This window comes from Pleurodeles waltl, chromosome 6, assembly GCF_031143425.1.
Source record: "Pleurodeles waltl isolate 20211129_DDA chromosome 6, aPleWal1.hap1.20221129, whole genome shotgun sequence".
NCBI lineage: Eukaryota > Metazoa > Chordata > Amphibia > Caudata > Salamandridae > Pleurodeles > Pleurodeles waltl.
This window is the reverse complement of record NC_090445.1, coordinates 1,673,900,792-1,673,927,802: the sequence shown is the minus strand read 5'-3', so window position 1 is coordinate 1,673,927,802 and position 27,011 is coordinate 1,673,900,792. Positions and strand designations below refer to the sequence as shown.

Below are 27,011 nucleotides of genomic sequence, written 5' to 3'. Positions count from 1 at the left end.
TGTTAGCAGTATTTCTAGCGTTAAAAGCCTTCCAACCCATAATAACACACAAATACATTCTTGTCAAAACAGACAACATGACAACAATGTATTATTTAAACAAACAAGGAGGAACACACTCAACACAATTGTGCCTCCTAACACAAAAAATTTAGCAGTGGGCGATTCACAACAACATTCGCCTAATAGCACAATTTATTCCAGGAATACAAAACCAACTAGCAGACAACCTTTCGCGAGACCACCAACAAGTCCACGAATGGGAAATTCACCCCCAAGTTCTGAACAAGTACTTTCAAATTTGGGGAACACCCCAGATAGATTTGTTTGCAACAAAAGAAAACTCAAAATGCCAAAACTTCGCATCCAGGTACCCACACCGCGAATCACAAGGCAATGCTCTATGGATGAGTTGGTCAGGGATATTTGCATACGCTTTTCCCCCTCTCCCTCTCCTTCCATATCTAGTAAACAAGTTGAGTCAAAACCAACTCAAACTCATACTGATAGCACCCACATGGGCAAGACAACCTTGGTATACAACTCTACTAGACCTTTCACTAGTACCGCATGTCAAACTACCCAACAGACCAGATCTGTTAACACAACACAAACAACAGATCAGGCATCCAAACCCAGCATCATTGAATCTGGCAATTTGGCTCCTGAAATCCTAGAATTCGGACACTTAGACCTCACACAAGAATGCATGGAGGTCATAAAACAAGCTAGAAAATCTTCCACTAGACACTGCTATGCATCTAAGTGGAAAAGATTTGTTTACTACTGCCATGCCAATCAAATACAACCATTACATGCCTCTACGAAAGACATAGTAGGATACTTACTACATTTGCAAAAAGCAAATCTCGCTTTTTCATCTATAAAAATACACCTCGCAGCAATATCTGCTTACCTACAAACTACTCATTCATCGTCTCTATTTAGAATACCAGTTATTAAAGCATTCATGGAAGGGCTCAAAAGAATTATACCACCAAGAACACCACCAGTTCCTTCATGGAATCTTAACATCGTCTTAACAAGACTCATGGGTCCACCTTTCGAACCCATGCATTCCTGTGAAATGCAATATCTAACCTGGAAAGTCGCATTTCTCATTGCAATCACATCCCTCAGAAGAGTAAGTGAAATACAGGCATTTACCATACAAGAACCATTTATTCAAATACACAACAATAAAATAGTTCTAAGAACAAATCCAAAATTTCTGCCAAAAGTAATCTCACCATTCCATTTAAATCAAACAGTAGAATTGCCAGTGTTCTTCCCACAACCAAATTCCGTGGCTGAAAGGGCACTACATACATTAGACATCAAAAGAGCACTAATGTATTACATTGACAGAACAAAGCTAATCAGGAAAACAAAACAACTGTTCATAGCTTTTCAAAAACCACACATAGGAAATCCAATCTCTAAACAAGGCATTGCTAGATGGATAGTCAGATGTATTCAAACATGCTATCTTAAAGCCAAAAGAGAATTGCCTATTACACCAAAGGCACACTCAACCAGAAAGAAAGGTGCTACAATGGCCTTTCTAGGAAACATTCCTATGAGCGAAATATGTAAGGCTGCAACCTGGTCTACGCCTCATACGTTTACTAAACACTACTGTGTAGACGTACTAAATGCACAACAAGCTACAGTGGGCCAAGCTGTACTAAGAACATTATTCCAAACTACTTCAACTCCTACAGGCTAAACCACCGCTTTTAGGGGAGGTAACTGCTTTATAGTCTATGCCAAACATGTGTATCTGCAGCAACATATGCCATCGAACTGAAAATGTCACTTACCCAGTGTACATCTGTTCGTGGCATTAGTCGCTGCAGATTCACATGTACCCTCCCACCTCCCCGGGAAGCCTGTAGCCGTTTAGAAGTAGATCATAAATCTTAAACATCTGTACATTTGTAAATAATTATTATAAACTCTTAACGTACATACATATTCACTCCATTGCATGGGCACTATTTATAGCAAACAACTCCATCCTCACCCTCTGCGGGGAAAACAATCTAAGATGGAGTCGACGCCCATGCGCAATGGAGCCGAAGAGGGAGGAGTCCTTCGGTCCCGTGACCAAAAAAGACTTCTTCGAAGAAAAACAACTTGTAATAGTCCGAGCCCAACACCAGGCAGCGGACTGTGCCAAACATGTGAATCTGCAGCGACTAATGCCACGAACAGATGTACACTGGGTAAGTGACATTTTCATTTTGCCCCACCACTTATTTTTCTTGCTCCCCAGTTGATAGATCGTCCAGAAATATTCCAGGTAAAAGCTGAGGAGGATGACTTTTTAATTATGTTTTGTGAAGATGTGTCAAACAAGAAATCGTTCTTCCTAGAGAAACTCTGACCTAACTACAACAACACAATGGTGACTTTGTAATTCATATATTTATTACACATATGTGTGTGTGTTACATATTACAATTGCACATGTACATCACTGATTCATACAGTTACACACTTTTTTGGTGAATCTGGCCCATCAATCTCTTTGCCAATTCCGCAGTTCTCACAACTAGAGGAGTGAACAGAAACAGGCCGAGTACCAGCTGCAAGCTGTACATTACATCCAATTTATTGGTCATGTTCAGGGACACAGCTTATTTGAATTCATATGCAATTCACAGGTGACTTTCCAGTCCCTGTTGGCATTAACTTGAGGTTTGATTTTAAAATTGATTTGATAATCTTGAACTCTCATGTGGTTTCAGGGGCAATTTGGATTGACATCATGTTTCCCAAAGTACAGAACTATCTCTGACCCTCTCAGTCTTCTCTCTGATGTGGCATTGACTCCTGGAAAGGACAACAATACCGGTGTGAAGACATTTGCTCCCCTCCCCCCACCCCTGTCGTTCTTGGCTAATGGGACTACATTTGCTGATTGTAAAAGCAATGTAGTCATCTCTGCTGATGGAGGCTTAGGTGCATTCCACGAGGGATAACGGGACATATCCTGCTGCTAGTTATCTCTCTGTAATGCATAGACTACTGCAGTCCCAGACTAAAAGCACATCTTCCATATACTTATTACAGGCAAACTGTGATGTCTCTTGTTAATGAAATGATGTGGCTGCTCGTCTGTAGTAAGTTATTACAGTTAAGATGTGACGTTGTAATTCCTGGTGCCAGTAGCCATAGTCAAAAGCAGGTCACAGAGCATCATTAAAGCTGTAGTTTAAACAAAACGAGAACTGGCTTTTCGTTCTTCTGATGTCTTTTTCTAAAAGGAGCTGCGATGAGCAGAAAGGAGATATTTATTGCAATATGTTTATTTTTGGGCACCCCGAAAGTCATTGCAGGAAAAAATTAGAAACTTTTTGCATTTATCTACACAGTGTGAGCTTCCCAATGCTGTAATCTGATTTATGCTAAACTTATTCTATTATTTTTTGCAACAAATTACTAACTACTTATTGAAGTGTTTAATTTCACACTAGATTTCGCTTTTATTATTCACGTCTGCTACCATTTTTTCTCCCACTAATGAAAGAGCAAGTCATCAAGGGTTTAAGTGGTTTCTGGGAAGGGTCACCGTGTGACCATGAGTTATAGGGAATAAAATACCCTCTGCTGTACATTTTGTGGCTATTACTGGTCACCTCCCAGTTCCTTGACCTTATAAAGGTTTTCAGCCTTCGTCATTGTTCCTCTATATGGTCACTGAACTCCTGTGTGACGTGCAGTCTCCTTATAATGTGCGGCAGGGGTACTTTGCCCCACACATAGTGGCACTTCTACCGTGAAAAGTGCCGTAGGACAGCTGATAATGTTTTGAAGTGCGAGATTTTAGCCCCTGATGTTGGAAGTTGTGACTGAAATAATTTCTTGAGAAGTAAAAAAAAAACAATTTTCATCCAAGAGGTATTTTTGAGCATATAAAATCCTAAAATACGTTTCAAACTGTAATCCGCGGATGCATATTTGGGGTTTTGACTATTCATGTAAATGAAAATGAATATGTTTCCCTTATGGCCCATTTTCAGATCTGAGGTATGATTTTTAAAAACACTAACCTGCTTGGGCATGTCTCTGTCTGTTACTTATGCCTTTTTTGTTAGGGGAATTTGCCAGATTGCAAGGCTCACTTATCTAGTGTGCTTGTTAAGGCTATTAAAGACTGCTCTGTCTTGGAGACCCACTATCTCACTCCCTGGCATAAATGATAACCCTGTATTTGGATAGGGTGCAGGATTTTAGCAGTGGTTAGAACATGCTGGCAGTGCCCAGGCCCTGGATAGTGCCATACACCGGGTAGTGAATAAACTACTCCCTGTCCAGTGAATCAACAAGAGAGTGGAAGCCTACCCTCCATTTGATGAAAATGGGAGATACCCTTCTTAATAGTCAGATCAGACTTTAGGTTCCTTGCATATGTGCTGCTTTGTTTCACATTTAAAATGTGTCACCCTTGCTCTCTAATTCAACCCATTTGCATTCCTCTTGGTGTCTGATGCAAATAGGCGAATAATGAGCAGACATCTTGCGCCGCTTGCTTGGCGTTGGATCCTACATGGTGCTGTGGGCAATAAGCTCGTTTCATTTTGTTCACATCACATTTGGGATCACATTAAAATTTTCCAATTCAGAAGAGTTCATAGGTGCCTCTCATTTGTTGTTGCTGTGATTGTCTTGAAATATATCATCCATGCACAGTAAAAACCTAATTTAAATTGTGAATTAGACACTGAATTAAAATACTGCGTTAATGACCTTCATAAAAAGAGTGGGAGAGGCAGCAGCCAAGCCATCAGAGAGCCCAGACATGAAACACGGTTGTGCAGCTTCTCGCTCTAGCACCATTTTGTTTTTTTCATTGGATTAAATGATTTTTCCCAGAAAAATCAATGGTTTCAGAGATTAGTGTTCCTATTGTTTTAATTGTTTGAAAACTTTACAAACAACAACAAAAATCTCTAGCCGATGATTGCTATGTGTATACTTTTGTGAGGATACCTATTAGCATGTAGTGAAATTGTTTTTATGGGCGAGCGCAAAGCGCTCCGTCCATTCTGTAATCTCTCTTTGGGCTTCAAACCACGCCCATGCCACGTCAGTCACTTTCATTGGTTCGTGGGCTTGCCTTTTAAAAACCGCTTGCTTTCATTTGTGAAAGGCATGCATACGTCATGCCTTTTCCGGTGTTTAGCCCACCTACACAGCACCGGTAAACTACTGAAAACATACGAGGCTCGATGTTTTCAGCCTGGGGTCCGGATTACTTTATCTGTTTATTTTCCACTTTTTTTTTCTTTACAACGCTAATAGCTCTAACTCGAGCTAATGCGAGACCCGTTGCATTGAACATGCTTGTTATTTGTGTAGTCTCTTTCATGCTCCTGCTCCCTCCCTGCCCTTGGGACACTTAGGTGGTGGTAATTCACAGCATGCTGTGGTTCTGGCCAGGGTGATAGCAGCTTTTTATGGAGACCACTGTGACCACCTGGCTCTTTTCATATTCCCTCTCTTGACCCCAGCTTTCCTATCTCCTGCTCCATCTTTGCATCTTTCTATCCCCACAGCCTCTTCCTTAGCACTTTAAAATGATCTTGTGCCAGTATAACACAATACACAAGTAAGACTGTACGCGTCTAAGTTGTAGAGATGTTTTGGAACCATTATAAGCACAAACCTGGAAGCATGATGAAATAACAAATGGTTCCTTTGACTTTACAGGACATGGCAAAGAAGAACAAATCATACTGCACAGGGAACTACCCTAATGACCAATCTGTCCCAGTGACTGAATTGGCACTGTGATTGACATAATTAATCAAGTAAAAACTATGCACCTTCCTATAGCTTCTGTAAGGTCAACCACAGAGCACACAAAGAGCTGGTGGAGGTGTGTATTTTTAGTCGCTAACATGAGAAACCCTTTCAACAAAATGCAAATAGGGCTTTCTCAATAAGCACAGAAAGCTGTACACCGCCATAAATATCTTACAAAGTGCAGTATTGAAAATAAGATATTCCAGCTAGTGGATATCTTTCCCTTACTTGTAATGCCAGTAGTTACTAGTAGTTTTTATGTGAGAGCACGTCTTGGCGCTTGGCCATGCCGCTTCCAGAAGTCAGCATCAAGATCCTCAGAGAATGCGAAAAAAAGATACCTTTCACAATACAATAAAACTAAAAAAAAAAAAATTCTAACAATAAATGGTTTGTCAGTAAAATGGCCAAACTAATAAGAAATATGGTACAGATTGCTTAAAATGTGATCCAGATTTACAAGCCTCAGCACCAAATGCACGGAAGAGGTTTGTGATCTCTTGCTAGTAATTCCTGTAAATGTTCAGAGGAAATGTCCCAATCTAAGGGGGCCTGATGCAGATTCCTCCTGAGAAAAGATCAGAAGAAAATGGGGTCAAATAGTGCATTTTAAGCAAACATTTCATATTAACTTGTTAAAAAGCCAAAGGTGGTAAAATGGCCTTTATCCATGGTGGCTCACCGAAAGGGGCATTTAGGCACTGCCCTGCCACCTGTGAGGAACCACATCATGCCCCTAGTCTCCACTTGCTGCTATTTATTTATATTTAGACCCTTGTGTTTCCGTGAACATGACTGCGAAGGTCTCTTCTGGCTCCCAGTGCCCAGAGGAGGACGCTTACCACAGTTTCACTCCATTGTTTTCAAAACTTGCCTTGTGTGCCCTCTAAATGTGAAAAATTACCATCAGAATGCCAAGGCCAGCATTTTGTCATGGGTATCCATTCATGCTAAGAATAACATACAATATGCCTGTACCGTAATTTTGCCATTGAAGCTGCCCAAATACGATGTGTGACCCATATTTCAGAAATTAAATCCAGTATGTCGCACCCAGTATTTTCTCATGGTTTGCATCCCCTAACCTAACCTCCACCTCCAATATGCCAGTGGTGCCCTGTCTAACACAAACCTTATCTCCAGCATGCCATCACCAGTATTTTGCTGTGGGTGTCCCCTAGGCCAGGAATTACTTCTACTATGTCAGGGCCTGCATTTGAAACAGAGGTGTCACTTATGCTAAGACTTAGCGCCAGTGTACCAGAGACAGTTTGTTTCCCAGAGTGCCGCCAGTACTCAAAAAGTATCTCAAATATGCCATGGCCAGCAGCAGACATATGAGCATAACACATCCTAACAAACACACTCTCACTTACTCACTCACATTCACTCCCTTTCTGATTCACTTTCACCCTTCACTCACTCTAAAACACACATCACATGAATTCTCCCTTTCTTATTCTCAGTTATTCTCATTGCCACTCACTGTCCCTCACACACAAACCTGTTCACACTCACTGATCCTTGCTGACTCGCTCACACATCCACTTACACACATGCACTTTCACACTCATTAACTCTCGGTCCAGGTCTGGTGTAAAGGGGCTCTGTTTGAACTCATTTTTTGCAGGCTCTCTGCTTTAATGACCAGGTTTCAGTGGGCCCCTCAGGGCGCTGGCCATTGCTGCACCATTGCTAGCTATGTCCATGACTCGTTTCCTCTACCTCGCACACTGTGTTCCTCATTGTACCTCATTCACACTCCTTCACTCCCTCACATTCATTTTTCCTCATTCATACTCTCTCATTCTCACTATCTTCCCCTCTAATTGACGGTCACTCATATACTCTCACTCTGTGTCACCTTCCCTAAATCTTATCCACTCTGTCACTAACAAACACACTTTCATTCACACCCTCACTCACTCATGCAAAGAGAAACAACACTGGATTTTTTGTTATTTTGTTTCCTTTGCTAGTAGCACATCGATTCCAGCTGCAGGACAGGAATCTGGCGCTAGACATTGTAATCAGCAAGGCCTGACCACCCAATAAGAAGCTAGTCAGAGCTGTAGGACCAGAATTAAAACCCCTTTCCCAGCCTCTTGATAGTACAGGAAGACCAGCCGTGTCAGAAGCCTGGGTAGTGCTTGGGATGCTGGTGCTCTAATGCGATCTTCATTGTCCTCAGGGATGCTGTGATATGTGCCCTGACAACTCTATGTTAGCAGATATACCGTGCTGCCAGACGCATTCATGGAATGTCAGTTAATAATATGCACGGTGCCTGTGTGAGGGGGGACAGTTCAGGTACACCCTCACACATGTGCAGTCCAGACATCTGTAGATGGGTAGTGTCTCAGCCCTCTCATCCACTCCTCCTATGTCATCAGCAGCCTGATGGTGCCGGAAGGCCTGACCTGCACACTGGCAGTGTTCATCAAAACACTTTTTGTTTTGTTTTTAGGAACACTGTTCAGTTAAATAGCCAGCAGTGTGGGCAGAGTTTTGAGCATTATTTTGCAGCTCACAGGTGACAGGGCTTTGCCCTGACGCCCCTGGTAACACGTTAGTAATAGATTATCACAAGACAATTAAAAGGACAAAAAGGTTATTTGATAAATGTACCTGTAATGCATCAGTGAATGAAGCTCTTGAAATTTGTAACATTTTCAGAGAATACCAAACTGAGATTAAAAAGCTACCCCAAGGCATCCTAAAACACTGCCAAAATCAGGTATTCTTCTAATCAACAATTTCCATATTTTTTCTCCCCTTGATTATATTCGGGCAATCGCAAGAATTGGAATTGAGGTGTAGAGGGGGAAATAGAGGTAGAAAAAACTTGCTGTTCTATGCTTATCTCTTAGCTAGAAGAGACATTTGCAGGAGATGGTTGTCTGTATCCCCCAGCAAATTTGGTTTGGCTTAATACGTCAAAAATGGATTTGGCAGTGGAGGCTCTGAGAAGAAAAAGGAGGGCCTTTGGGCACCCTTGGTGGAGTGGAGAGGGAATCAAAGAAATATGTCTGGAAGAGTGACCCCTGGGGTGGCGAATGGGTGCGCAAGGTGGGCGGGGCCGCAGGGGATGCAGCGGCGGGAACTGGGGAGAAGGAGAGGACGGAACCAGAAAGGCAAAGGGTCAATGAGGCCTGAATATTTCTTCAGTACTACAAAATTCACCAGGGAGGTAACAATCTCTCTGTAGGTTGAGACTTCAAAACTTTAAATTCCTTACTTGTTCATTCTCGGATAACCTCTCCTTCTGGAGAGCCCGCTAACCCAGTGCCCTACGCACCTCTCAGTCCTGAACATTAATTCACACAGGTGAAGTCTTCAATCTCAAAGGTGCCTTAGTGGGACGTCTCCAGGGTCTGTATAAAATGCAAGCAACCTATAACAGCACAATTACACGTCTGCGGCATGTGCTTGCCTGGCTTCACTAGAATGTATCCCATGGCAATGCCCTCTATGCAGGCATCTCTACCCATCTCCTCAGAAGACTACAGACCATACAGTCTCATCCTGGACATCCCCAAACAAATCCACATCGCCCGCCATCTGAGAGACCTCCACTGGCTCCCCATTCAGAAGAGGTACCAGTTCAGGATCCTCCCGGACACCTACAGACCCCTCCACGACCTAGGACCTGCCTACCTCAACCATCAACTGAACTTCCACCAACCCTCTAGACACCTGCGCTCCTCTTCACTCGCCCTTGCACACCCCCCCCCCCCAACATCCACCTCAGCCGCAGCGGTGGCCGTTTCTTCTCCTATATCACAGCTAAGACCTGTAACGACCTTTCCCTCCAGCTCTGTACAACCCCCTCGCTGGCAGACTTCAGAAAGAAGCTCAACACTTGGCCCTTCGACAGAGACACAGCACCCAGATACCCCTAGTGTAACAGTGTTGCGCTTTTCAAAATCTAATTGATTGATTGAGAACACCATCTGAACATATCTGTGACCCTTAAGTGCTACACCCAACTCTTCCCACACACTGCATCCTCTAGGAAGGAATTTCTTGCCAACCATACATGTAGGCAGCTGCTTGCATTTGCTCCTAGACAAGGCAATATTACTAGAATACCACACCAGTGGCAATGACCATTATACGTAAGCCCAGCAGCCTGACTTCCCTTTTGTTATAGTCATGAAGGCAATTAAATATGTCCCTTACTCGTGCCTTTGGAGTAGGTGATTTGTGACCGTTCATTCTCTTTCCCATAACAGGTATACCTCTTAACCTGTTGTGTACCCTAGGATCCACTGGAATGCCATTATTTGATGATCAACACTGAAGGATGTATTAGGCTTCAAATACCGGTATAATAGCTATAAAATTATTCATGTCCCATCAGACCTTCTATTACTCAATATCAGTTGAACTCACACCTCTGAAAGCAGGTTGCAGAATTTTGGAGTGTAAATAGTGATTTGGCCTGAAATATGTTTATTAAAATGTCCGGTGGCACCTATTTGCAAGACTGCCACTTGAGCACATTTCTGGTGATGATTTGAAATTAGTGAAGTTGAAGGTTGCTGAGCAGCATTCGTTTTACATTGCAACGAGAGGCTGTTTAGTTTGCACCCTTCATTAACTCCCAGTGTTGATGTCCCTACTAGCCATCATTTTTTAAGCCTCTTCCATCCTACAGCAATTAAATGCTCCATAATTATGAGATAACAGCAGAACAACTTTCTGCACTGCGCATTCTAAAGCTACAGGGACGTTTCCTGCTAGAGAGGGAATGTACCAAGCAAGTTTAAGTTCGCAAGGTGTTTGTTACATTTAGGATTGCCATCTACATATCTAGATTAATTAGAAAACAAGATTGAATTTCTACCAGTTCCACGAGAGAACAGACAGCTTTTACTGTTGTCCAGAGATGCTTACCAATTTCAGCTATGAGGATTTCCCTGCCTTACTTTCTAGACCACGGTTTGTTATCCTGCAGCCTGAGTTCAGGCATACAGATTTTTTGCCAATTCCATTTAGGTATCTGTTGTCTCCATCCTCCAACCATTTCTTTACTCTGGAATTGTCCAATATGTTGAGAATGAAGGGAGCTTGAAGTATAAATAAACTTGGTGTTCTCATTCACAAACAAGCACAGTTTAAACTACTGACCCACACTTTCAAGGTACTACATAACACTGGCCCAGCAACCTGAACAATCACGTCTGCTTTCACAAACCTTCCAGACACCCCTGCTCATCCGGACTCCTCCTTACACGAATCCCACACCTACGGAAAACCAGATCCGGAATTCAAATCTTCCCCTACTTTGATCCTAAAGCATGGAACGACCTGCCACTACACGAGAGCCTTCTCGCTTATTGAATTCCACAAGAAGATGAAGACCTGACTTTTCGAGTAGTCCCACTGAGCCCTAAATGTGACTACCTAGACGCACACCTGCTCGGCGCCAGGATACCATCCTGTGTGATAGCGTGCTCTACAGAGCTGCATAACAAGCATGTTCAGTAATCACAAACTCCCCGTCTTTCACGGCACAGACTATTTTATTAATCTGCTACTTATATAGACATGAATGTGCACCCTACAGGGATCATGCAGGGTCATGGGTGAGGTGTGCAGTATGGATGCCCAGGTGCTCTCCAATCCTGGTACTAAATGGCTTTGATACCCCTGAGCCACTTACTACACCCAGGAGATGTTCCCACACCTTAGTACAAAGTGCTTGCCATGAGGAAGACAACCTTATGTGCAGGTGATTATTTTTGCTTGACTTTATTCATCCCTGTGTCAAGTGACATGCTAACATGCAGCCATTTCATCTCTTTCCTGATTCTGCAATAGTTTGTTTGCTCCTCTAGTTCTTGTGCAAGGTTGCTCTAGTGATGCATGTCTGGAAAGTTTACTTGTCTTCTCATTTGGTGGCAGGGAAGGGTGTGATGTATTGTTGTGTGTTTTTTATTGGGTTGGTACTGGGGTGTCAGTAGCTTTAGTCTCTCTCTCTGTCTCTCCCTCAGTCTCTCAGAAGTCTTTGTTGAAGGTGAAAACAATTTAAATTTGAATCTTGGTCTATCATGGGCCAGTAAATTGCCCTTGTGACTGGTGTTGAAGGTTAAAATGCAGTTTATTTAATGTGTTTTCGATCATCTGCAGTTGTACGATCTGCCAATTGGATATCCCTGGGTGTAAAGTGCTATTGTGGGAGTATCAAGACACTCATTTGGTCTATGATGTGATTTAGTCGGAGAAGCAGCAGCATCTTTCTGAGCACAAGTGAAGATTGATTGCATCCCTCCGCAGATGCTTTATCTTTGCGTGGGACACAGAGATCTGTGAGAAACAATATACAGATTTCACAACTTTTCTTTTGAGGTGGGATTTCCAGAGGACGAAGAGTCATTTGTTCTACCTCCAACCAAGAATATCCTTGAGACTTTAAAAGCTTAACTTAATTCTAAGCCCCGTGGTCTCCAGTCACCAAGAGATGTTCTATCTGTTCCCGATACCGATCAAGGAAGATGTGGACTTGATTCCACATTAAAACCGTCAATTTGTTTACCATCCTCAGGTACCTTTGTTAGCACAAGAAAAATGATTAAGGATGCGTTGTGTCTAAACAAATGCAAGTTTAAAATGAAATATGATGATAATCATTAGTGTAAAATAAAACTAGGGTGGTTGCATGAATATTAAACAGTTTAATAGATTGTTTGTTACATCACGATGAGAATAACTATAGGGAATACTGAGATTCAGGTGAGAAACAGATGCCACACACTGATTATGCATCAATCTGCTGGCTTATTTAGAGTCGCACATCTGTCACATAGGCGCACACATCACACCAGCCTAGTATTGACTCCAGGAAAAAAGAAAGTTATAAAAATAGCCATACCTAAACTTTTTTGCAGTTGCTACAGAGAAGTGAGCACAGGCAGGGTACTGGGGATAGAGACATATGTTTTTTTCCCCAAATGTAAATTGAACTTTTATCAGGTGGGTGGCATCCTCATCTTTTATTTTAACAGTAAACTACTCTCCGCACTGACATTTAATCAGTGCAAGTTACAAAAATAGAACGTATTACAGTTGAAAAACTTAAAAATAAGAGTACATCAACAAAGTTAGTAAAAGAATAAACTGTGCAGTCGTCAAAATACAACACTTGAACTGGTGGATACCTAGGTTCTGCTAGGAATAAGTCTGAAGCTTAGAACCTGCAGTCAGGAATAGGTCTCCAACCATTGTTTTATGCAGTAACCTAGGTCTCAGTAGATCTGCATCCTCAGGCTATAAGGATGCACTTCCGGGTCTCTCTTAAACCACTGCAGTGATTCAAGAGCGGACACCGCAGGGATACATCGGACATAGGTCACATGTACCAAGTGTAGCCCCATGGAAGGTGGAAGTTGTGTTCAGAAAGCATGATATTCCTTGCAACATATATTGTGCTAATTTGTGTGGATGTTGGGTGCCTTGAAGAGATCGCTGAGTACACTGCGTCCTTCTAGTCGGGGAGTGTAGGTACTTTGGCACTCAGGTTATCGTTTGAGATGAAACAGTGGTTGAACACCCGCATCATCGAAGGTGGACATGCACCATAAAGTATACCCAGGCCCCGCTCACACTCACCCTATCTCAGACAGTACTCAGAACAAGTGGCAGTCATTTCCATACAGTCCTGGCTAACCAACAGCCAGTTCCCCCCATCAGACCGACATTCCTGGCCACACAAGTTGTCAGAAACCGAAAGACTCCCTCTGGGCTCCCTAAGAATGAGGGACAAGTCTGTGAGTCGCACGTGCAATTGTAAGGATGTCCTTCTGCCTTTTGTGATCTCAATGTTTTTTTCCTGATGTACCCTTATTTTGGACCTTATTTGTGGACTGAGGTTTGTATTTGTTCTCTGCTGACACACACGTCTGTGTAATGAGTAAATAGCCATCAAAAACTTTTTTGCAGTTGCAGTCTCTCCAATTACAAAACCCAAGTCAGGTACGCTGGTATGTGGCTGGGATTATAATGTCATTGCAAGTGCTCAGTAGGGAGTTGTTACTGCAATTGTGAACATCGAGCATCTTTTAAAATTAGCAGGAAGAAAGTTGTCATATTTTCACCGTTGTCTCAGCCTGTTCTGTCCTGATACAACCACCACTTATTACACTGGCCTCTGTGTGTGTCTCCATTTTGTGTTGTGGCCCTCCAGCAGCCCCGTGATGGTTAATTGCTGCATTTGACCAATCACAGTTCCCTTGCTCTGGACACACCCTTCAGTTCAGCGGCGTAACAGGCCCATGCAGCCCGGTGCAGTAGGGAGGCGGGCCTTGAGCTCCATGGGCCTCCGAAGCACAGTGCCCTGGCCTGGGAGCTCCTGAATGAAGTCGGATGAGGGGCCCTCCTTGGACTTTGCAGGTGTCCCCCTCAAGTTTCGTTACGCCATTGCATCAGGTCCCGCACTCCTCTGGTCTTTTGTGATTGGCAGGAAGGTCCTTGCAGAGTATCAGTGTCAGGACTGAGCAGGCGATGGACAAAGAAACAGTCTAGTCAGTGTAAAGTGCTCTGTGTCAGGAAGTTATTCTCACCAGGTTTTGTGTTACTTAGTAACTGTTATCTTTGTTCCCTGACATCAGTTTGCAAGATTAGCACCATTCCTCATTGTTTAAGCTCCAGCACTTTGGAAACCCTAGTCTTTGCACTCCTTCTCCCCAGAGTCTCTCTTAGAGGAAGTCTTTAGCTTAGTCTCTGCTACCAAATTGTGAGACTGGACACTTAACAGATTCCTTTGTCTCTCCTTTTTGTGCCCTTCTTGACCAGGGAGTTGTGAGAGCTCGCCATAAGCACATTTACAAGTCAGTCTCCACTTCCCCCCCCCCCCCCCCCTTTCCATGAGCAGATGATGCCTCTCGTTTCATTTCAGTGGAAAATAATCAATTAGCACGTTTCTGTTCATGTGTGAAAAGGACACACAAATACACCTCTAGAAAGCTGTCCGTCTGTTCTTATTCAGACATCTTGTACAATCGTGCATTGGTTATAAAACTCAGAGTGTGATGTCTCCGGTTTTGTGGCAGGGCATATGCCACTTAAATTAGCGGTCTGTTTGTACAGATACACACCACAGTGCACACTGCAAGCGTATCATCTTCCCACATACTGCTGGGTGACAGATCCACACCACAGTGTACACAGCAAGCGCAGCATCTTCCCATATACTGCTAGGTGACAGATACACACCACAATGTAAACAGCAAGCGCAGCATCTGCCCATATACTGCTAGGTGACAGATACACACCAAAGTGTACACAGCAAGCATATCATCTTCCCACATACTGCTAGGTGACAGATACACACCACAGTGCACACTGCAAGCGTATCATCTTCCCACATACTGCTGGGTGACAGATCCACACCACAGTGTACACAGCAAGCGCAGCATCTTCCCATATACTGCTAGGTGACAGATACACACCACAATGTAAACAGCAAGCATATCATCTTCCCACATACTGCTAGGTGACAGATACACACCACAGTGCACGCTGCAAGCGCAGCATCTTCCCACATATTGCTAGGTGACAGATACACACCATAGTGCATTCTGCAAGAGCAGCATCTTCCCATATACTGCTAGGTGACAGATACACACCACAGTGTACACAGCAAGCATATCATCTTCCCACATACTGCTAGGTGACAGATACACACCACAGTGCACGCTGCAAGCGCAGCATCTTCCCATATACTGCTGGGTGACAGATAGACACCACAGTGTACACAGCAAGTGCAGCATCTTCCCACATACTGCTAGGTGGCAGATACACACCAAAGTGTACACAGCAATCGTAGCATCTTCCCACATATTGCTAGGTGACAGATAGATAACACAGTGCACAGCAAGCGCAGCATCTTCCCATATACTGCTAGGTGACAGATACACACCACAGTGCACACAGCAAGACACCACAGATTACACAGGAAGCGCCGCAGCATCTTCCCACACACTGCCAGGTGTCAGATGCACACCACAGTGCACACAACCATTGCACCTTCCCACGTATTGCTAGGTGACAGATAGATAACACAGCGCACAGCAAGCGCGGGATCTTCACATATGCTGCTAGGTGACAGATACACAACACAGTGCACAGCAAGCGCAGCATCTTCACATATACTGCTAGGTGACAGATACACAACACAGCGCACAGCAAGCGCAGCATCTTCACATATACGGCTAGGTGACAGATACACACCACAGTGCACACAGCAAGACACCCCAGATTACACAGGAAGCGCCGCAGCATCTTCCCACACACTGCCAGGTGTCAGATGCACACCACAGTGCACACAACCATTGCACCTTCCCACGTATTGCTAGCCACAGCATCTCCCCACATATTGCTATCTGACACGGTGGGACCTATCTTTGCATCAGTCACATGGTGAAGTAGAGTGTCGTGGAGTAAGGTGGCCAGACAAGCTGTGGCTCGTAGACATTTGCTGGAAAGTGTTCTGCAGTAGTTTCTCCTGCACCCCCTCCACAACAGCACCAAGCCATTCGTTATCCTAATAGCCTTGTCATGATACAAATCTGCCCAGTCTGGAGTCCAATTGCAGAGAGTAACGCCTTCTGTCTTTACAACGTGGTAACTGCACCCGTGGGGCCCTGCTAAGAGGGCGACAGGGAGCGACACATTAGCGTAAAATGTGGTTTCATTTATAGAGCGTTAACCTTCGTCGTGTCATTTATCAAACAGCCCCGAACAGGAAATGTCAGGCTTCAGTCATATATTGTAACATGTAAGGTCGAACAACAAGCGCTTGTGTAAGTTCCCGGTCCCCAATGTGTGAAGGGCTATGTGTGCAGTGAGTTAATGGCTGGAAGTTTCACAAGTTGTGCACGAAGCTCATCATGCTAGGGATTCCCCAGTGCTGCTACGGCGTCCTTTATCTGACAAACAGAATAAACCCCTTTTCTAAGTGGGACAAAAATATTTCCGAAGATGGTCGTGCCCATCGGAATGGGGATTAAAGTCCAGTGCTAGTAAAACCTCAGTTTTCCGGTCTCTGCCGAGAAACGGTTTATTTCACTCACATTTCTCCAGACTACACTTGCAGGAATTTATGCATAGAAAAGACTCGGGTGCAAATACAAGTTGCGCCCAATTGTGAATGTGAAATCAGGTGCAATCTTGTGCACTCACCATTCGTGCTAGATTTCAGCATTACTGAGGGACTCGGAATGAGCCCACAGGTGAGCAAGCTGTACATCTAAGCTTACCTGCTTTCTACCTTTACAGGCAAATAGAATCAAAGAATTGCTCGGTGGAGTTAAATCAGGGTCCCCCAACGACCCTTGCCCTCCTAAGATGTAAAAGCTAGTACCTGACCTGGTCTCGGCTGAGCTTGAACCGTTGTACCTTGACATCCTGAAGGAAGGGTGTTTTCCTCCCACCTGGAAGGAATCCATTGTGATTCCGCTTACAAAGAAACTGGGCTGCGCACCAAACGATTTGAAAAATCTACGACCCATTTCTTTACTTCCCTCCATGGCCAAATTTCTGGAGAAACATCTAAACATCGAACTGCCTGGCTTTCTTTAGGTCAGTGGTGGACTAGACCCCTCCCAACACAGGTTCCGTAAAACTCATAGTCGTAATCAGCTCTTGCCTCTTCAGCTGACATTATTCAGAGACGAGTGGATCAGGGGGAGGGTGCCATTCTTGTTTTATTGGATCTCTCTGCGGAGTTTGATACCACCTCCCCTCAATTGTTGATCTAATGACTCTACCATGCAGTAGTTAGAGAAAAGGCCCTAGATAGTTTTAAATTATTTTTACTGGATAGATCCATCACAGTAAACTGTGGTGATTACAAGGCAACCCAGTTTCAACTCCCCTGCGGGGTTCAACAAGGATCTTCACTCAGCCCTACTCTGTTTAATCTCTATGTTACCCCACTGGCCAGGCTGGTCCGCTCGTTCGGTTTTCAAGTGGTCTCCTATGCTGATGACACTCAGCTGATCATCCCTGTTAACCAGAAGTGGGAGGAGGTGGCAGACAGATTTCATAATTGCATGAGTGAGATTAACAATTGCATGAGCCATAATTGGCTTAAAATGTACGGAAAAAAGATGGAAATTCTTTACTTTGGTTTAAACAGTAATTTATGGAGCTCCCGCTGGTGGCCACAGTCTTGCAACGAGTGTTCAGTCGTGAGCTCAACGGCCAGAAACCTCGGAATTTTAATTGATAAGACTCTTTTGAGCAACAAGTGAACCATACAGTTAAATGTTGTTGCTGGTCTCTGAAAATGCTTAAGAAAATGTTCCTTTTCTTCAGGAGGAACTCAGACTTAGAGTGATTTTAGCCTTAGTTATTTCTAAACTTGACTATTACAAGGCTCTGGTGTTAAATATCAGTAAGGGCTTCGTTTATAGACTACAGCTGATTCAGAATGCTGCGGCTCGCCTCATTTTGGATCTCCCGCACTCCGCATCGGCCAGTTGCAGCCTGAGGCAGGAAAAGTGTATTATTTTTAAGACACTCTGCCTCACACAAAAAGGCTTTCCATTTGGAAGGCTGTAACTATCTCAGCTCTTCCTTGCAACCATATTTGCCTTGTGGTCATCTCAGATCTTCTGTTCTTCATCTAATTTTGCTGCCCTGCTGTCGAAAGGCTGGATGGGGGATAAAGCCTTTTCGGTGGTGGCGACGAAACTCTGGAACTCACTCCCCCGCTGCCTATTAGGCAGGAGAAAACGTACCTCCTTTTTCTGAAGTGGCTTAAAACTTGGCTGTTTTCGAATTAGGGTGGATGTTTATTTTTTCTGGTAGTCACAGTGATCAGTTCTGTTCACACTAGGACACTAGGACACTAGCTCTCTCCTTTAGTGCTTCGATGCTACGGCCGGAATGCGCTCTATAAATACTATACAATACAATATATCTTAGATAAGATGTGTTTGAATGTTGTGTCAAGCTGTAGTATCTAGTGCATTGGTTATCCTGTACCAAACTGTCTGCTCCTTCAACGTGGTTACCACTATGCCAGGGAATACACGCGTCAAGCAGTCTAGTGGAGCTAGCAAAATTGAGAAGCAACTATTTTGACAGCAGATTGGACCAGGGCCATCATTTGGAGCATCCCTCTGAGACCCAGTGACAGTTGTCTTGAAGTAGAATCACACTCTTAAGAGATTCGAGGATTTTTGCCCAGAGGTCTTCCATCAGCTTCACTTCCAAGTAAATTGTTTCAGCCACCAGACTGTGCTTGCTGTCCGACTAGAGATGGCCAAGCATCCCGGCATTTCCCATTTACTGGATGAGGCAGGTGTTCTGCTTGCTCAGAAGCAGGTTAAATCAGTCTTTTGTGCAGCTATGAGCAGCAAGTAGCGCGCTGTCTAATTCAAGTCTTCCATCCCTCCATCAACCATTGAAGATCTCCACTACCGGCCAAGGTTTTTGCAAATGGGACAGTTTGCTTTCCAAATGGCCGTCCCACCCGTCGCTGACTGCTTTGTCCTTCTCATCATGAAAGGGCAGTGAGTTTGTAATGGTTTAGGAAAGCCATTCACCCATCCCTCTATAATGTTCTGAGAAGCTGCCAAGTAACTGTTTCCCAGCGGTTTGCTGAGCTGGCGTTGCTCTGATGATGGCATCCTGCCAGTGTGATTTTATATCTTACCCAACTGCAGATGTAAATTTCCTTGTTGTCTCTGTTCAGTGACTTTTACCCTAACCCATCTAGAAACCGAGGACTATACACAGATAGTGACTCTGTATTTACTCTTTGCTACTTGTGATACCTGTTCCTTTCCTCATGTAAAACTAAGATTAGAGCTGACACTTGAAGGCCCCTGACATACATATGTTTACACGTTATTCGCCTGTAAGAAACCCTTGATGTTCCCCTTTAACTAGTTGTGCCACAGATACTGCAGACTCACTTCTCCACGCCCTCCGCGTTCTTGCCCAGAGGTAGTCCTCTGTTTTCTGACTTCACCATTACCATTTAGGGTACCATCAACTGTGTGTAGGGGGCTTCTCGCTCCCGATAGAAAAAAGGACCACTATTCTCTATGCAAGTGGTCCCAGATCACCTTCCATCATTTTACTTCTATACTTCTCAGGTAATTGTCTTCACCTTCTTGTAATAAGATGTTGTCTTGTAGCAGAGGGTATGGTTTCTGGTATTTTATTTGTACCATCTCATGTGTGTTACTTTGCACGTCTTATTATCAGGAGTCGTGTTGACAGCAGATAAATCCATTGGTGCGCTTCTAGCTCTCTGGGAGGTGGAGCTCTTTCTGCTGGGTCAGATCCTTGACAATTCTAGCACTCACCCTTAGGTCGAGTGTGTGGGACTTTCTCCTGGCTTTGGTCCAACCGACCATCTCACTTTCTTGAATCCCGTCAATGCATTTCAGCTCAGCAGATCATCCTGATGTAAATACCGTGCGACTTTGCTTACTCCTACTATTCCTGCAGTAGAACCTGAGCTGCAGATTGTGGTGAACCAGTTACCTTCTCTTCTCAGCTGGTTCAGTCCCTGTTCAGTCTGTTGGATAAAATATACCTTCACTAGCTATGGCTCTTTTGTCTCTCCCAAAAAATTATAAACTTGCCATATCCAATTATTTCCATAGGGCTGACAAACACTGCATTGCATTGGAATCAGTGTGGCTTTCTACTCATATATTTCAAAGACTGACTCTTATATTAATGTACCATTGTTTCAACATGGGTTATTTCACATGCTCTTGCCAGAATTTTCAACGACACGAAATAGATTTTCTTTCTTCCAATGTCCTCAGCTCTTGAGGGTAGCGCAGAACTGCAGTGTTCAAAATAGATCCGATGAAAGGGAGTGTCTGAGAAGGAGACAAGTGTGACTTCACCATGTTGATTTTTTTTTTCAAATATATTTTTATTTAACTGTTTGCTGTTTTACATTTGTAAGTCATTTTACAGTAACGTTTAGTCATTATTATACACATCTCTTAAGTTGTCCGCACCACTGTTTTGCTTTGTTTGCATTGTGTTTCACAATTACTTGCTCAATTCAGTAGTTTAATAATACTTGTGTAATATTGCTCCCATCACTTAATCAATCCGACTTTATGGAGGCAGTACTTACAGTGCCCCTCGTTACTTTTAATATTGGTGACCTGATAACAGACTTAACTCCACTTCAAACTGTATATAGGCTTAATGGCTCATGTGGGTGTGGCTGCTTAGCTTCAAAGAGGGGGGGGGTTGACATAGAGTTTCATACTATGTAGGAGCGGCCTGTCTACTATTCCCCTCCCTCCTTCGTTCTTTTAGTTATTGCGTCCTGTCCTCTGTACTCGCTCCCTCTGCGCCCGGGCCAGCGGGGCTCCTGATGTTCCTCCCATCCTGTTTTCTGGAACTTTCGCTTACAAGCACATCAGGTGACCCTCTCAAGTGGTTCCTCCCATCCCCTCAGGTACCATAGGTCCCTTCGTTAGGCCGTCCCACCTTATCACTAGGTTTTCCCACTCCGGGGCGATGGGTGTCTGGCGGACTCCCCTGGCCTGACTTCACCATGTTGATAGTGAACCCGAGCGAGTGCAGGAGGAGGTGCCAATTTTAATTCTTTATGTTTTCCACTTTTAAGTATCAGGCACCCTACCTTGCGGTCAATAAGATGTGCGTAAGGGCGAAATTATCTAAAAGCAGGGATTCCCACTTGTCAAAAAGGGTTATTTAGACAGGTTTGACAGCACATTTTTATGCTGCTGAAGTCAGGCTACACATGGTAATCCTGAAGTCATGTTTTCTGCTCAGTGGGTGGCACAATCGGTGTTGCAATCCACAGGCCGTATTCAACTCCCAGGGTCTGGGTACATTTTCCGCACCATATACCAGGGACTTATAGGCAAGGTAAATATGTCAGTCAGGGATAAGCTAATTTAACCCTGTTTAAAGGGGAGCACAAGCAGTATACTTCTGTTTAGCAGGGGCAGAGTGTGCACAGTTCTAAATCCAGCAAAACAGAAAATGAGATGGAAACCTAGAGTGGAATATAATGAGATTGTTAACTGATCATAATGTGCAAGAATGTTTAAATACGTTCTACCACAGTATTGTGAAGATCAGTGGGTATCTAGGTACGTGTTTTGCTTTACTTCAGACTGAGACAAGACCAAATGAAAGGAATGCCAACAACTCAGCACTCTTAGTCTGAGTAATACATTTATTAAAGCACTTTTCAAGGTTTGTGTAGGGAAAGCGTGCAGGTCAAATGCAGCAACACAAATACACTTCTGAAAATAATCACAGCAGTAGAATAATAATGATCATGGAAACAAACAATGAAAATACACTACTTCAGTCATGGATAATGTATGTACATACACAAAGATTATATATTAGCAAAGCTAAAAATTAGAATTAAAAATGCATCACCTTGGGGCGAGGCAGGGACATAATCTCTTTGCCAACTTCAAGTCGAGAACCCAGATCACTGCAGAAAGAGAAAAAACAACCCTCAATGGGAACCAAACAAAGACATCCCTTTCCCGGAATGAGTTCTGTTTAACCCCAGTCCTCAAGTTTTCCCCTCAAATACCTTAAACAGGCTGGAGAGGAGAATTTAAGAACCTCCCTCTCCCATATTGTAAGTTGTTGTTCAAACACTGTCTGTACTTGTCCGTGTTGAAAGGGCATGTTAGAGATTGGCCACATCCCAAGGTGCGCTTCCAAGACCGGAAGGTTCCCTGCCATACTATAAACATTCCTTTGGCACATCCTTATCTTTCCTTCACTCCTCCGTATTATGTTCCTACCTTAGTGAAAAAGATAGCGAAAACTTGTTGCACAAGCTCTGCGTAGAAAAATACCGGACGGTGAAGGTGTGTAAAGCTAAGTTAAACACAAAATGGAGTCAGTGGTCAGGATGGAGCTGGGGGTTAAATACAAATAGCATTACAGTGGGTGTAGGTTTACTAATCATTAACGTCATGCATCACCAAGAAAAGAAAACAGTTAATATATGCTTATGTATATATACACTTGCCTTCACAACATATTGTAGTCAATAGACTGGAGACGATAATATAGCAGGAGGATATTTTGTCACTCGATATTGTGGCATACATCGGTTTATGTTGCCTTGCAGAGAACTGAATAAGCACAATGTGTTGTAACCTATCTTCTGTTTTATTTCCTAGGCATGTGCTTGCAGGCCTTTGTGGAAGCCTTCCTTTACCTGGCCCAGCGCAAGTTCAAGACCCTTCCCGTTCATGAGCAGGTGGAGTCGCTGATCGACTTGTGTGAATGCCACCTTGAAAGTTTGGACGAGAAGCGACAGCCGTGCACCCGAGCAGTGGTTGACCGCAGGGCACCTCTGGCTGGATGCCACCCTGATGGATTGCATGTGGTGCCGTCAAGTCATGTTCCCCTGCTGAACCGAACAAGTACTGCCAACAAACTCGTAGATTACAGAACACAACATTCTTGAGGGATGCACCTTCACTTAAGATCCGGGAAAAGAAATGGGCACTATGGACTATTCTGAACATGAGTCCCTCCAAATGCTGCAACTGGCAACACTGTGGATGTTTCAGTCTACCAGCACATATTAGTCTTTCGTTATTGCACGTTACACTGATAAATGTTCTGCAGAAAAGAGGCTGTAACGCAGGCACCTTTCCAATGCATTACTCCCCAGAGCACTGATCGTTTATTATTTTCTACAGTTCATCTGTATATTATGCATGAAATGATCAATTGCGTCTTTTATTTTCGGTGGCAAACACCTCAAGCTTGGTGGCTAATGCCAGGTGTAAAAACAGAATGTTTTAACTGTCACCATGGGATCTATGTAGAAATGAGAAATGGAGAGCTGCAAAATAACACGTTCGGCTTCCGTCTTGACAGAGCAGTACAGTGCTGGATCTGCCTTTCCTTCCAACCAGGAGCTCAGGACCTTCATAGTTAAAAGAGGGGAGAATACCGGTATTCCATTCCCTAAGGAAGGGAAGTCAGGCACTCTCCCCTACTTTAACTATTATCCATGAACTGATATCCTAATGTGATAATCTTCTCTTTATTGGTTCATAACATAATTACCCCCCCCCCCCCAAACCCTTAGGCTGGACTCACTGCAGGGCTCTTTTCCTCCTTCTAAATCCCATTAGACATTAAAAATCCCCCCTTACTCTCCAGTGCTTACTGTGCTGCTGGGTAAATTGTTTACATCCTATATCGTGAGCTCTGTGATTGTCTGGTCCTGAGAGTGCAAACCAAACAGAAGTTCAACTGTGTGAAATGCCCAATTATATCAGCCTTATACAAATTGGGGTAAAGTCCAGTTTTAATGGAAGACTGTCAGGTGCCTGAAGGTGGATGTGGATCAACAATTTAGGAGCACCAATTCTCCAGAGCAAGGTGGTTTACTGTAGATCAGGAATATCCACAAGATAGACCTCATTCTTCTGAAAGGCCATAAAACAATAAAATCACAGAGGGGAGCAGATGTTGAGTTGCCTTTGCCCCTTCCTTGTGGAATGCCTTGCTTACGACTATCCTGTACAGACTCGCCCTTCATAAGCAACTTAAGACTTGCTGTTTCCCAGCAGAAATCTCGCATGAGTTTCTCATCTTTGGTTGGTTTTCCATCATGGGGAGCAACATGTATAAAGGTGCTTCCTAGATACCTACATAACATGCGTTGAACACTGAAATCCTTGAATAGAGTCACACTTTTACCTAATATGGTAGTTATTATTTTTTCTTTTTGTACATCTTGTACTTCTTTTAAGAAAGAGTTTTTGCTTGTTACATGTTGAATAGTATTAATTAGGCTGTACGTCTTCCCAAAAAAAAACAACAACAAAACACAAAACAGAGAAATCATGGTGGATGACCTAGGGAAAATGTTTTAATTTCAGTTCTTAATCTTACTTTGGTGGCAGTCATCCTGTTTTAAGTGAGAAAGGGATAATAACAAATAAAAGGGACAGTAATGAGATAGTGTTAGTCAGCGTGAAGGATTTAATCAAGAAACTGTTAACAAAAGTATTGTTTTTTATGAAGTTATTTGTAGTTTGGAGAGTTTTTCTGCCTATTCATGTCGGAAGGGGGAAGTCTGGCAATACCACAAAACAGGACAGAGTACAAATAAGACATAGGCTTCTTATCAGGTGGCTTGTTATTTTACTCACTAAAATTGCTTAATAATTTATTACATGCTTGTGGATTTTTTGCACATATTAATGCTGATCTTAAGTTGGGGTGAGCACCTCATTTGGCTCTCTTGTTTCACCTGCAATTGGACAAATGATCCTCTTTCTCAAAGGGAACATTTAATGCTTGTTAGCTTCCAAATAAAACTTCTGAGAGGGGACACAGAGGGTTGGGATAGGTTGAGAGCCTAGGAAGAGGCGAGATTTAAAGATTATCTCTTAGTTTTGTTTCATGCTTTTGAAAATATGACCTCAAAACTACTGTAATATAGAGAAGCATTTTTTATTCAAATTCAAAATTATTTATACTTTTACCTGAAAATCGTATTGATATAATTTTGTTTCAACTGCCTTTGACAATGTTGTTAAGATTTTGTCTCTTTGTTATGCTGATTTCTATGCTTTCTGTTTTTGTGGGCTAAAAACTAATACTTGCTGTGTGCTTGTTAAAATATACATGTTTCATGAGCCCTGTCCACCTAATATGTTTCAGTTTTAGCATCAAATGGCAGTGTTAAGAGTTGGAAGCCCTGACGTGAACACTAAACTTTAGTACCCTTGGTGAACAAATTGACATTAAGCAGTTTCCATTGAGCTGAAAGTCACTTTGGCCTTACCGGATGCAGCCTGCCTTCCCTTCTCTTAATAAGATGTGCTGCTTCGGAAGCCTGCAACTAGGACAGTGCACCGCCTCTGGGAAAGCTGCAGGTTGAATTATTAAGTGACTGTCACACTTTTTTACCACCGCTTATGCATTCCTGTTGTGCCTATCCTCAAGGTGCACCAGATTAAAGTTTCACAAGTATTATACAATTCTTTGGGCACCCTTCAGCTTCATGCTAGATTGCAAACGTCCATGATTTTCTAAAGCAAGCTAAATAGATGGAGTCAGTTTCAAATCTATAGCTTTGGAATTCCACAAACATTAAATGCACTGGCCCTGCAGTCAATTGCTTAATAGTTCATATAATTATGCGCACTGCACATTCATGCCCTCCCATGCAGGCTCTTAGACACACATAGATCTTTTTTTTTCAACATTTATATCAAATACAGGGCACTCGGTCGAAATGAGTTTGTTGAAGCTATATTGATTAATTCTTCTTTGCATATATACGTTTTTGCACTTTGGAGCATTGTTTTTTTAATCATGGTACTATCTGTGCAGATTTCTCTCCTCAATTCTCAGTTAAAAAAAAAATGAATGGAAGCATTGTTGAATGTCAAGCCACTACATTTTTTTTTATTTGTTATTTACTTTGAACAATGTTAGTGTGGATGAAAGGATTCTTGTAATATTAGAAAATAGGAATATCTAAAACCTTTGAAATGCAAGGCAAGCAGGTGATTTGCAGAAACTTTATTTCTTGGGTCTGTAGACCCAATATCTAAAACATATGAAATGCAAGGCAATAGGTGGCTTGCAGAAACTTAATTTCTTGGGTCTGTGGATGTGGTTCTGCCGACAGTTTAGGATCAACTTAATAAGCTATCAACATTTTCATTAATAACAAAAACTCAGGAGGCGATGGACTTAGTACACGTCCCTAAAATAATGATGCTCTCTTGAGACTTTGGGGATGACGCCTTCTCCCAAATGCTTGTCTGTGTCATGGGAAGGGCTGGTTTTCAGAGCAACTCTTAAATGTGGTCATGTCCCTATCCTTATTCTTTTGTCGCTTTATTTTCTGTGTGTGCACTGGAAAACGTACTACTAGTGTTGAAAATGAAAGGTAACTTGCATCCCAAAAGAGCCATACGTTACTGATACAATGTCCCACTATAAACTCGTACAAACGGAAAATGTTACTATCGCTCTTTCTGTCCATTTTGTACTGCCTGAGATGTAGGTATGGTAATAAAAAATGGTTACCTTCTTTTCAGGTAAAAAAGCAGATCAAATGTATACCATTCCGCGACCAGACCTCTATCACAGTGAATCTGATTGTGGACTAATGTTTTGTATAGACTGCATTGTGTCCACTAGCTTTCATATATTGCTCTCTG

At 43.0% G+C, this 27,011-nt stretch overlaps 1 protein-coding gene across 2 annotated transcripts in view; it reads left to right on the top strand.

The window, feature by feature from the left end:
- The window catches only part of TTLL11 (tubulin tyrosine ligase like 11), a 490,512-nt gene extending 463,631 nt beyond the window's left edge, over positions 1-26,881 (top strand). For both annotated transcript variants that reach the window (XM_069241682.1, XM_069241683.1), the window contains one exon: positions 22,989-26,881. In XM_069241682.1, the coding sequence (XP_069097783.1) occupies positions 22,989-23,278 (290 nt within the window). In that variant the 3' untranslated portion in view covers positions 23,279-26,881. The remainder of the gene's footprint in view (positions 1-22,988) is intronic.
- Positions 26,882-27,011: the final 130 nt, after the last annotated feature.